The 13,857-nt window shown below is 35.7% G+C and overlaps 1 protein-coding gene across 4 annotated transcripts in view; it reads right to left on the bottom strand.

Annotated features, from left to right (window-relative positions):
- NLGN1 (neuroligin 1) overlaps nt 1–13,857 on the bottom strand; it is a 276,854-nt gene that overhangs the window by 183,931 nt on the left and 79,066 nt on the right. For 2 of the 4 annotated variants that reach the window (XM_090147721.1, XM_090147722.1), the window contains exon 2: nt 2,417–2,476. The exons of the other annotated variants lie outside the window; for them this stretch is intronic. In XM_090147721.1, coding sequence (XP_090003847.1) covers nt 2,417–2,476 — 60 coding nt within the window. The remainder of the gene's footprint in view (nt 1–2,416; nt 2,477–13,857) is intronic. 4 annotated transcript variants of the gene reach the window in all.

The following is a 13,857-nucleotide window of genomic DNA, read 5'->3' as shown; positions in this document are numbered from 1 at the left end:
CCCTTCTCACCATGCGAGCCAGGTCTCCCTAATTCCAACTACATCATTAATTCAGCTTAGCATTGGGTATATTTTGTTCCCAGTATCACAACTGAATTTTTAATCAATATAAAAATCTATCATACTGCAAAAGGAAAAGTGTTTAATGGGCAGATCAAAAATCTAGACAAGTAAGGTGGCTTTTGTACTTCCTTTCTCTGTCCTGATACTCATATCTAAATACATGACAGGTAGTTTGTGAACTCCTCAGTTCTGGATATGCAACATGTGTAAGAGCTCCAGTGCAGAGAAGAGGTTTACAAAACACGGGGCATCCAATGCAACTCCTGCCCTGAGAGACAGTGAAACGCTGTGCCTCAGCACACATGGTTTCTACCAACCCAGCAGACATCCCCAGCAGCTTTCAGCATCTATTGGTCATAAAAATTTAAGCTTGCCCTGTCTCTCTGTGACTCTTGGAAGTAGCAAACATCTAATTAATGCTTGCATTCTTCTATTGGCATGGAAAGGAGAACAAAACTGCCACTTGTATGCCAGAGAAAATTAATCCCAGTCCCATAAAATACAGAGATTTATTAATGTTGTAAATGTGTTTCTTTTCCTCTAATTTGACTGCTGTGCTCTTACGGTCCTGTCTCTCCTACAGCTGTTGAGGTGGGATTTGGGTTTTCCCTGAGATGGATGCTGGTTTTCCAAAGACCGAGATCCCTACTCTCATTTGACTGTGTGTTAAACTACTTTCTGCTAGCAGCCACTGCTGAATTTTAGCAAACTGTTTTAGTAGTATCCTGTAAATGTGTCTACTTAGACACCGGCTCAACAAATGTTAAGGCATTAGCATCTGTCCTGGCAGCAATACAGCAAATTAGGAGAGCCATTAAGGTCCACTTGATGAATAAACCAGGTTTCAAACTGTTTCTTGAAACGTATTGTTAAAACAAGACAGGCTCACTCTTAAGAGTGGCTAATCCAATGTAACGTGTTTTAGAGAATTCACAAGAATATCTTTTGCCATGCTTTGTCATGAACTAACGTAAAAATGACTTGGACTCATAGAGCTAAGTGGATCTCAATTGCCATACTCAGTTCTGAATAGCGTGAGAGCTTTCAAATGGGTTTTTCAATTAGATCTTTCAAATCTTGGGCCAGCTGGTGGCCTTTCATTTACATACTTAACTTCCACTTTAGAAGAGGATCAAGGAAAATGAGAGAAGTTTGTGAGTTTACACGTAAAGTCTCTGTTCTGTTATTGGCTAAGAAGCTCAATGCTCATAGTTCCCTTCCTTGATCTTTTGTGATAAGACCAGAACAGTTAATGTACTCAATGATTAACATTTTATTAAGAGCCTTACTGTTTACAAATTAGGCTTTATCATAATATCTGGCCAAAAAAAGAAATGTTAGCAGAGAAACAATTAGAAACTACCAGGCTCATATGTGTTTTACTCATTGACCATAAAAAATATAAAGTACGTGCTTAAGATTCAGAACTTTGAAATAAATCTAATTGAAAGGAGGAGACCGCTCAGGAGATGGAGCCCCTTGTTACCATTTTCACTGCCTTGAACAAAAATCAAATCTGCTCAGCTTATAAAAGATATAATTCATAAACAGAATTGTATGCTTGACATTTCAAATTTTGATATTACTTGGTAATAGGGATTCTAAGGAACACAGAATCACTAAGCAGATAGTTATCTTTGTATACTTGCAGAAAACAGATGGGATCAGATTCCTTTAGATGACATCAGTTTAGCTCCACTGAATTCACAGTTGCTGTGCAGAGCCTCACCAACTGCAAGTACTGCAGCTGCTCCAGGGCTGCCGCTCTTCTACAGGGACAGTCGTGCAATTACTTGTATTTGTTCAGCTCACTATAAATGCAGAAGGTTTTGTATTTGGGGAGATTCAGTTGCTTAAGAGACACTTTGTAAGTTTTCTGTATTTTTCCTTTAACGAACAAAATATTTGATAAGTTTATCAAACTGATATCAGTCAGTGAAAAAAAAAAAAAAAAAGAAACATCTTTTTACTTGGTGAAATACATAGGGTTAGAAAACATGCAAAAAGGTGTACAGAGAAACTTTAAAAGAGTGTTAGTTCAAATAGAATGGACAAAATTGAGTCAAAAGGTGGAATGCAACATATCAAAAGTCCATTTCAAGAAAACAAAAAACCCTCTGCTTTAAATATTGTTACTGTTTTGTATCAAAACGTAGAACTTAACGACATTTTCTTTTAAAAAATGTAAAATATATATATATATGTATAACAACAAGCAAGAAGACAAAACACATCAAAAATGGGAATAAAAAAAAAAACTCTTCAAAAGAAGACAAGAAGTCAAAAAAAGAGGGGAGAAAAAAGATTTTCAGGGATCCTTGTCATGCAAATCAGTTTGGCGGCAAAAAAATACCTTCATCTTCAGCACCGTCATTATCACCTAAATCATCTGTCTGTTTCTTTGTAAGGGGACCTAGGATTGAGAACGGAGAAAATGGAGGAAAAAAGACAATTCAAGAATATACAAGACTGAGGAAAAAAAACAATGATATTAAATTCCCATGGACGTTTCAAGAAAAGCATTTGCAAGGAGGGAAATCTTAGTTTCTTACAACCAATTTTTCATTATGTTTTTAAATATTACTGCAGAGCCTTCCCTAGGGGTATGGCTATTAGAAACAACCAGCACAAGAATCAAAGCATGCCCAGTGCTTTATTTTTGTTAAATGAAGAATCAAAGCTTGTTTACTAAAAGCATACCCACTGTAATAAACTATAAAGAAGCACTTACATTTCTTATTAGGAATAATGGAGACAAATGTCAAATTATCTTTCATTTGATACAATGAGGTAGCTAATAAAGTCTGCTTTTTTTTTTTTTTTTTTTTTTCCCTTTTTGATACATTTATTACATTCTCATTTCAATGGAACTGTAGTTTCCCTTGAAACCTTTGACCACCTACTGAGATGTCTGTGAAGAACCATGAAAATCCATATGTAAAGTCAAAACAAATGTGAAATCCTAGACCGACTGAAAACAAAGATTTTTGCCATTGATTTCAATGGGGCCAGGGTTTCACCACAGTATACAGAAGTTACATTGAGTGTGGAATTGCACTTCTAGCTTGGGCAGAATGCACTCTATAATAATTTCTTACTTCCATAAATAGTTTACAACACCATTTTTTTCATGCCCAGCACTATATCATTAACAAGTCTTAATAGATTCATCACATTTTCCAGTGGGAAAAATGCCCACGCTTTTACTGAGTAATAAAAATATACACCAGAAGGAAAGTCAAAGGCCATTTTGAAAATATTTCCACATCATATTTTACACACTTATGCACAAACAAAAGACAGTTGGAACTCAGCATTATCTTTCCTTTTTTTTTTTTTCTTTTTTTTTTCTTTTTTTTCAGAGCTCTCATTTCCATGACATTCTGTAATTTGCATGCAAAAAAGCAATCAGTACAAACACAGGACTAAGTAACGAAAAAAAAAAAAAAGCCAGCCAAGCACAGAGTTGAAAACAAGAACCATCTCATGCATAAAATAGCAATAGACAAAAACACCAACAAAAGAAGATGAACGGTATGTGCTGATATTTGCGGTAGATGTAGGCAAGAGACATGCATTAAATCTGAGCACCATTGTTATAACATTTGCACTGAAAAAGCTCTTCTTTTACAGGATATTAGTCATTTAGAAGTAAACTTGTCGGTTTTTGGTGAAATACTATGTATTTGAGTGATGCATTTAAAAAAAATAAAAAATGTTCGTACAGGTGCATGGATTTGAGAAACAGAAACAACCCATGAAGCACCATGAGATTTTAGCTGCGAATTTAGGAGCAGGACCATGTTACTGAGAACCAAAACTCAATACCTCAATTACTGCATCAGCCAGAAGTATAGCTTTAAACTTATTCTAAATACAGAACCACTAGAATTATACACGAGAAATTAAACACAAGCATTTTCAGAGTTACAACTGCAACAACCATTCTGTAGTGAGCACAATAGCTTTTTCTAACAGAAGCCCTGATTGTAATCCCTACAATATATGGCATGTAGATATCATGATCATATCTGAATACACACATTCAAATGACTTGTTGCCCATTATTCTCATACCACAGCAACTTACTTCCAAAAGAATAAAACTATGAAAGTAAAAGATGCATGCAAAGAATAATTATTTCATGGCAGGTTTTCAGGTACAGGAAGAATTAGCTTAAAATTCTTAGAGCTATGCATTTAACTGCAATGGAGAACTGGGCACAGCTTAAGATATACACACACAAATCATTTACCTGGTTTCTATATTAATTTTTTAAAGGTCACCAGAAAGGAATAAAATAGTATCTGGAAAGGCAAACAGCATACAGTTCTCCAAATAACTTGCACAGAAAGGAACTGTTTCTTTTCTGGATGAAACAACAATTGGTATTACTTTTAAAAAAATATGTATATATCTGGCCTTTATGGTTCCAAATCTCAACAACAGTTGCACAGAGCATTAGATATAATAGAATCGTTAAGGTTGGAAAAGACTTCTAAGTTTACCTAGTCAAATCTTCAACAAATAACAAAAAGGACCAATCTCATACTATCACTTTCACCATACAGTGAAACATTATTTGGATTATCTACTAAAAATAATCAGACTGATTTTATTATTTATACAGTTCTGAGTTTCTGTGAAAGTATAAATTCAAGCCATCTTCCTTATCTTCATGCCGCAATACACACCATACTCAGAATCCTTTTCCAAAGGGACTACCTGAGCTATTTTTAAGATGTCACAGGTTAAACCTGCTTTCTTCTTTCTCTCTCTGCCTCACAGAGAAAGGGAGAAGAATCTCTGCAGTTGACCACTGCATGTTCACAGGTGGCTTTCCTTTGCTCAAAATGAAAGAAGTATTGTAACTCCTACCCACTTAACGGAAGAGTAATTATGTGCTCAGAAATAATTAAAGTCCAGCAATACTAATACTGTTTCTTATCACTCCCTCTGATGAAGGACTAATGTACTTTAGCTCCCAAATACATTAAAGCTGATTATAAATTCTTGATTCAGCAGAAATTAGCTGTGGCCTTCTAGGCCAGATGCGCATGGGAGGAATGGACGTTAGGGATGTCATTAGCTTCTTGGCCTTGGAAAGCTGTTCATCATAAGAAGTGATAGTGTAAGTTGACACCATTTTGTAAAACAACAGAACAAATCTCCTAAACTTAATACATCTCTTCTTCTGTGTATAGCTATTGTTTGGGCCAAAGAGTTCTCCTTCAGTAATGAGAAAAGTCAGAACAAATAAAGGACCTTTTATATTAGGTTAAGTAGATTCTTCGGATCTAGCAATTTAGAAATCACCACAATAATAATCATCCTTTGATCTGAGGTGTCTGTTCAATAGAAAGGGAAAGAGGAGAGATAATGGAACACTGCTGAAAGAAGAGCTATGAGAACAATTCACTGAATGGATTGCAACTCCATGGAACTTCTTAGTGCACATGTTAAAAGATTAAAGACGTACATATAATCTTAAGTAAGCAACTTTTTGAATATTCCTTTATTTGTTTGGTTAAATTCAAAATTAAAAATCTCAAGTGAAGCCACCTTGTCTTTTTAGGCACTACTCAGATTGAAGTACAAAATAACCAATCCTCTGTTATTTGAACTATCTTTTTTGTGCAATATAAGCCCTCCAGGTGAACAACAAAAAAAAAAAAATCAGTGCTGAATTATCCACCTACCGGATGTTAGCTGAAGCACAATGATGTGTTTTACCTATGTTTTATAATTTAAAAGAAAATGATGAGTTATAATTAACAGTCAGAACTCAACATTCTTAGTGAAGAGAATTAAAAAAAAAAAAATCCAAGTCTTATATGTTGAAATTAAAACATAATTATGTAATAGTTTGTCATTACCTTTATAAGAAAAACTGGAAAGATGCAGCACAATAGTCATTTGATGAATAATATTATAATATCATCTTGTTCATTTGGAAATTATAAAGCTGTCAGCAGAAGAAAAAGAACTAGAATTCCTTATAGAAATGATATTTAGATGTACAAATGGCAGCTGGGTCTAATGGAAAAACTAAACTGAAAAAACCTCTGCCATCATAATTTATTGCAACAGACAAAATAATCCACCTTATATTATCACTTATTGCCTTGCTTTCACCACACATGCCCTGCTTTTCTTATTTCTCCCTATAAACGCCTTTTATTTGCATAGCGTACTTATCTGTAGAACTATCAGCAGGGCAAAGCTCCGGTTGTCTTTGCTTTTTGATGATAACATTTGCACTCATGTTTTAACAACAAATGACAGCACAAACCTCGATCATTTCACCTCTTCCTACCTGATTTGTGATGACAATCAAGTATTGTAATTAGAGCTGCAAGTAACTCAAATTTGCATCTACAAGTGAATGACAGGTGCAAATTGAACCCGCAAAGGGGTTGCCAACTTTCTTCGAAAATTTAAATGTATAAATGCTTTGTCACTAAAGGAGGTATTCTGACACTTCAAGACTAACTCCTGCTGTGTCTTTTATAAAAGCATATTGCTGAAGTGTCACACAAAGAATGTTTAATCCCAAACCTTTTTATTCACAAGATTAATCACACTAGTTGGATCTTGATTTCCCTTAAATCTGAAGGAACTTTATTACTGAACAGTAGATTTGCATGAATTTAAATGACATAAAAATCCATGACGGTGAATAACATTTCACTTCTCTGCTTCCTTTTTTAGGTGCAGTCCAAAATTCAATAGATTCTCCAAGGCAAAGGCACTCTTTGTTCACATATCCCATATGGAAAAGCCTAAATGAAGCCTCATTTTAGGCTTTAAATCCCATTCCCTTTCCCACTCTACAAATCTCATAACCTTTCTTGGTGGCTTTTGGTTACGTGACGTGCCTTACACGGAGTCATGCAGCACTACTAGAGAAGAAGGCAGGATAAGTACAGATCACTGTGAGAACATCAGCGTCCCATGACCCAAATACTCAGCCCTGAAGCAGCACACAGTGTATGGGCCCACACTGGGCAGCCCTAGAGAGCAGCTTTGCTTCACCTCACCCTGCAAAGCAGCACAAACCACCGGTGAAGTTTGTCAGCACTTTTTTTCCTAACAAAGTACAAAGCTGCTGTCCTAGATGAGTTATCCGTTAATCCTTACAAGTTTGCATTGTAAAACTCAGACTGCACTGAGTTCAGTACCCTTAGTGCAAGGAAGAAGCAATTCAGAGAACTGACAGCCTGATAATTATTCCAGACACAGTAGCTTCTGAAAACATACTGACTTCTGTTCCAGTCTTTGGAAAAAAAAAAAAAAAAGGTTACAGTGGAGTAAGAAGAGGAGGAAAAGCTACTCGTTTGTCTTTCCAGTGGAGTAAGAGGAGGAGAAGGCACCTGTGTGAAGCTACAGCTGTTCCTCCCATCGGGATTACCTATGAGCAAAAAAGATGCCTCAAACAGGCTGGGACTCTGTTGGCCAGCATTGACAGAGAAAAATAAAACTCATGTGTTTCACAAGACAGCCTGCAGGTGGAGTGCATCCAGAGGAGAGAGGTGGGAAAGTAGCAGACATGAAGAATGAAATCCCTAACTGTCATACAGCAGTTATCATCAGCATCCACCACTCTTGTGCAACCTCACCAACCTGTATCACGTCCATGCAGCTTTTAATATTTCACTGGTATTAATAATTCATGTTGTTTAACAGACACTCACATTCCAGGGTGACACACCACTATAATGAATTGAATGCAACATTACACAGCTGCTCCACCACCTGAACTTCAAGATCATGAATCAATTTTCTCTCTCTATAGGTAATGACTACAATTCAGATCCTAATGAAGACTCATGCACATGTTTAACTTTAAGCTGCTGGCTAAGTTCTCTGAAGTCAACAGGCTAAACCTCCTAATAATGTAAAGACAGATCCACTACCATTAACACTACCATTAACAGAACTGCTCCTATTTGCATGTGGCCAGGAGGTCAACTCAGAGTTGAAGTTAACTGGTACTGAGCATCCCAAATTTTGTGCCTGGTAAAACTTCCATCAGTTATTCTGAACATAAATCTAATCAACAAATAATATGAATCGCTTGGACATAATATCAAAGCTTTGTGATGAAATCAAATTATTTTTCTTCTCGTAGACACCTTACTTTCTATTTGTGGACACAAATAACATGCTAAATTCATAATTTACATTAATCAATTTGCTTCCTAATTTTTAGGAAGACATGAATTCATTTTAGATCACAAGCCCAGGAGAGTAGTGTTTAGCTCATCCCATACAACTGAAAAGTCATTTTAAGATCCAAATTTTAAATTCCAAAATTAAAATTTACAGTTGCTATCAATTTAGTATCAATACTAATCTTCATATTCTTTCAGATATGTCCCCAGTGTTGCTGTACAGCACTGTACTGTTTTACAAATCAGGATGCAATAAGTGAAGGATGCTTTTCAAGCACACATGAAGAGAGACAGCCAAGAAGATACCATCAATTTCAGTAACAATGGTAGTGTTTGAGCTATCTGTTGACGTTTTTGTACTCTTTGTATTATTTTCTTGCAGATAGGTAATACTGGCATTCAGAAATAACAAAACATTGTCTGCTACCCTTTACCCTAAATACTAAGATGATTAAAATTGTTCTTAAAATTTCTTATTCTATGTTTGAATTTCTATTCCCAAACGTGGAATCAAAAATTATTCAGCCAAATGCTGTCAGTCTGCCCTGTACTAGAGAAGCCTTCCCCCTAACTAATTCTACTAACTGCAGAGGCTGTTGTCACAGCATCTGTGTAGTTTTGTTTATGGCACAGCTGAGCCTACAGTCTGGCTCTCAAGACCTAGCTCTGTATCCTAATCAGAGCAAAAGTATCTTCATGTAACCACGTAACTGAACACTGCAGAAATCAAGTTAATTGTGCCTAATATTTTTAGACAAAGTTTGGAATGAAATAAGTTCACCTTCTTTCTCCAGTGTACTTCATGTCTTCTGGTTTTCAGCTACATGCTTTTCAGTTCCACACTTCATTGTGCTACTGTAACCTGTGCAGTATTTTTAACATCCCGCATACAATAGAGATCATAAACAAGCTTTATTCTTTGTGAGTTCCTTACTACCAGTAAAACTTAATTCTCCATCCACCTAACTGAGCTGAAGTTCTTTAAAGTATCAACTCCAAACCGCTATGTTTCTTGCCATTCTTCAGCAGCGATAAGAAAGTCTGACTCCATAATGAACAACCAAGGAAAACGTCACCTACGCCAAGTCACAACACTGGGTTATATTAGGCTGAACTGTAATTTGTTAATTGTAAAGGTCTGTCTTCAGCATTGTCCACATTTTCCCAATTATCTAATGCTGACGCTGGTACCTGTGGCACAGAGTTTCCTTGTTTTCACTGTTAGATCCACATTTGCTTCTTGGGATCTTGGGGCAGAGATAACACTTGTGAAAACATATGCCTGTCCTCACGTAAAGACACACTTAAATGTCTTAAAACAGCCGTACTACTAAGTTTCTCCCAGAAAGGCAAAGGTCAGTGTTTTGTTTTAGTTATGTACTACATGGAGATATGTACACACACACACATACACAGGCAGGTTCTCCTATGTACCATTTTAACAGAGGTTCTTCCCACAGATCTGAAGCTCTGAGTATTACTGAAATATAAATAGAAATACATAAAAAAAATCAGTAAGTACCAATACTAAAATGTTAGTGTTCAAAACTACCCTCTTTCCATTAACTTCGATCTTGAAAAGAATAGATACTCCAAGTCAGATATTTCTCCACTATTCAAAGCTTTCAAGGAATCCTTAAAAGCCCTTTAAATAGGAACTGTGGTCACCAACTTTGAGAAACATAATTCTATTTGCTCTCATTACCACACTTTTTAAAGAATCAAAGTGCACAGCTCTGAGAAACAGAGATGGGAGAACTGAGGGGGCAGCATTTATGTAAAAAGCTGTCAAAAGAAGAGTGCCTTGCCTCAATTTTTTTTCTAGTATTAACAAACTGTATTTTTAGAAGGGCATAATTTTAAGGTAGAAAAACTCAGAACATCTTAGCAATGGAACAGTCACAAAACAAGAACAGCACAACCAGCTCTTGAAGGTCCGTAGGATCAAGTACTTGTCATAAGAGAAATCATTTTCATCTTGACATGCTTTCAATATTAGTGTGGTACTTGTTTTGAAACCACAGTTCACTTGCTCTGCATGTTATATTAAGAATTCCCAAATGGATAGATAAAAAAAACCTTATACTGAATGGAGCATGAAGGGAAATCAGTGCATCACTTCTAATGTAGCAGAACTTACAGACAAGCAATGATACCAGGGACCACATATTTACACAGATACCATCGATTCCTACAGTAGGATAGAAGGCTCAAACACCTTTCTAGAAGAAACTTCCCCCTCATGCCTACTACTTAATAACTGACTGAAGCTGGTGAACAGGAAATGATAATCAAAATAAAACAGCTTTACAAAATGTCAAGTTTGACTCCATAATACCTTATTTACAAAAGCACAAAAAACTTAAGAGTAGAATGTCAGAATAGATCTTGCTTCCATTTCACAAGATCCACTTGGGTGAGAGTGGATGGGTTTGGGACAATATAACATTTCTAATACTTTATCTACTGGCAATGACAGCACTTTCTGTAGGAAAGCACCACAATGCACAATGATAAAAGCACAATATTTCTCATCACTAAAAATAAAAACCCTCTCCCTTTCTTCTTTATTAATTAATTCCCATCTCAGAAGCCTGCTTACTTAGGATGATTATAAAGGGCAGTTACCAGATGTTTTATACTGAGCTACATTTCTGTGTTTTAAAAGCTGATCCTGATGGGGTAAGAGGTATTTTATTTTCCTAACAAACATGGAGAATTTACATAAATAGCGTGAATTACCAAATGACGGTCCAAGGTTTCATGCTACTCCTTTTGATAACAACTTGTAGCTAAATTAATATGGAATTATGTAACAACTGCACAGAGCATTAAGATTTTTTATAATCACACTTTCGTGATAATTACTATCATAATTTTTGCTTTAAAAAAAAAAGTCCCTGATATGATTAGAATATCAAATCCATGGGGATACTTCTGAAAATAGTTGAGCAAACACTCCTTGTGACTCTTCCCCAAGTCAACAGAAGCTCACAGAAAGATATCACAATAACCCAAGCTACATCCTGCTGAGCAAAATTCCTACAGCAAGCACAGCAAAAACTGCAAACAGAACAATACTGTAGACTATTAAACTAACAGAAAGAGAAACGTTTGTTTTTTTTTTTTTTTAACAATCTGCTAATACTTTTTTCCTGCAAAGCAAAGATTGATTTTGCTCATGGATTCAATTGTAAAAAAAAATATATAAAAGTCCTTGTTTTCACTTTACCATCAACAATTTGGATTTCCCACAATTGAGGGCAACATTTTAAGTTTACAATTTTCCTTTAAGATTTTGGTTTGCTATCACTGTAGGTTCAATTAACTTTTGGTAATATTAGACATTCATTTTGGCTATTTAGCTACAGGATTATTAAGCAAAATGTAAATGCAATGGATTCAATGTAGAAAACAAGGTGTTGATTTAATTAGCCTTAGGAGACTCTGAGAGCTTTTAAATCATGCCTTCAGATTTTCAGATGTGCTAAGCATATATTAACTTCTTGACTTAAACGTAGGAGAAAGTTGTAGAAATGCATTCTGAAGTAAGAAATTAAGGTAATCCTCTTTCTCCTGGGATTTTCTGTTTACAGTTTGTGGATATCTGACAGAAAAAGAGTGATAGTTTGAAAGCAAGAGAAAAGGACCCTATTACTGATAGTAACTTCCTAAAAACAAATAATTGTTTATTTTTCTTTTATTGTCTCCTGGAAACAATACTGAATAGTGATATTCAGATATCTTGAGTTTTTGAGATAACAGTTGTATTTTTTTTTAATCACTATTATATAATCTAAAATTTTCTGAAAATAATTATAGACAGACTTCTATACAGATTAAGAAAAATGAGCTCTTCATTTAAATTAATGAATTTAATATTCAGCTTTATATTGCCAGATGCTGTTAAAAAAAACAGTGTTAATGTTTCAATATAAAGCAGTGGAAATAACTTCGCAATTGGTACTATATTTAAATTAAAACCATGTAAACATAAGGTTAGGATTCACTGCAGTTTTGGAAAGGGTTAAAAAGATTGACAAGCTGAGCTATGCTGAGTCCTCTGCTAGGCACATTCCCATAGAAGTTACAGGACTTGTCCTTTGCCATTCTCCTTCCCTGCAAGTCTTAGCCTTTGAATTCATCCCATCCCATGGCATTCTGTTGTAGAGCTTCTCAGATCTATAGCAGGCCACAGCTTTTGTTTTTTGCAAATTCTGGCTAATGTCTGTGTAAAGGACAAATAAAAAAACCACTTTCTGACATTATTAAAGTTCCACAGCAGGGTATCCGGATTCCAGGCAAAGAGCTACAACTTTATAAGTTAGCTTTGAACTATCAAGACTAAATCTAGTTCCTCATGCATAACCTGAGTAGTCAGTGCAGCCAACAGGAAAATGTAATACCTAAACATAGACCCTTGCACCTGTCAGCACCGTGGATGTTAGCAACTACATCTCTGCAAATAATAATAGATGTTCAGATAACTGGCTCACACAGACAGCTACAGGACGACTCTCACACCATCAAAAATTTAATCTTTATACGAATCCCACTCCAATTTCCAGAAATTAGGATGAGGCAGAGAAGGAGCAGGAGGGGATGTACCCTTTCCCTTCCCCCACATGAAACCCAGTAAGACTTTTGGTTTTGTTTCCTGATGCAATCAATTTCATAGTTTTATAAAACTTGCCCATCCATTGCTAATTTGCGTGCGGAGTTCACTTCATGCAGACAGGAAGAATTGAATTTATAAATTCAGCACACTGTGCACTACGTCTATATGATAATCTGAAATACTATTGTCTTGAATATTAGTCCACATCACTGAAAGCACAGATGGGTGATTCACGTGAGTATATGTCATATCCAAAATTGACAGAACCCTTAAAGTCTTCCAACTAGTTGCATGTGTCATCTTTGCTATGTCAAATAATAAATTGTAGAGCCGATACTGGTTTTCAGACTTGAATTAAAGGTCCCAAAGATTTCCTTGCCATCATCCTTTATAGACAAATCCATTATTGGAAACCATAAATGGAGAAAAAGTTATCTAGAAACCTGTACTATTTTTGGTAGCAGGATGCTCTATTTAATTCTCTTTTTCCAACCACTCAGACCCAAAAATATTTATTTTATAGCCACCTACTACCATTTCTCACTGGAGAAATGTTCCAATCTCCATTTGCTAAAAATTTGCCCCAATGTTTCATTTTAGCTTTGAATTTTAATTTTCTTAAAAAGAAAATTATACATTTAATGGACCACAGCTGTCTGGGAAGTATGTATTTGACAGGCATACAGTACTAATTTAGAAAATGAATATCATTTACTTGATGAGTCACAATGAATATCTGTAAATATCTAAGTTCTTTACTAGAGACTAGTCTTAGAAGCGTTGATACATACAAGTCATACTTAAACACACAAACAGTTCCCCAGAGAACTGAGGCCAAAGCTAACAGCTCCCATCCTCCTTATCGATTTCATGCTTTTCTTGCTTGATGAAATCCAGAAGTGCGATACTGTCAAAGAGTTCAAATTGGGAATGCAGCAGAGACTTTTGTAGTTTTATCTGTTTTGCAGAAGAGAAATCCCATAGCACGGCAGCAGACAGCCT

The sequence above is a fragment of the Phasianus colchicus genome, chromosome 10 (assembly GCF_987193195.1).
Source record: "Phasianus colchicus chromosome 10, bPhaCol1.hap1.1, whole genome shotgun sequence".
Classification (NCBI taxonomy): Eukaryota; Metazoa; Chordata; class Aves; order Galliformes; family Phasianidae; genus Phasianus; species Phasianus colchicus.
Note: the sequence above shows the minus strand (reverse complement) of the source record. Positions and strands in the feature narration are given on the sequence as shown.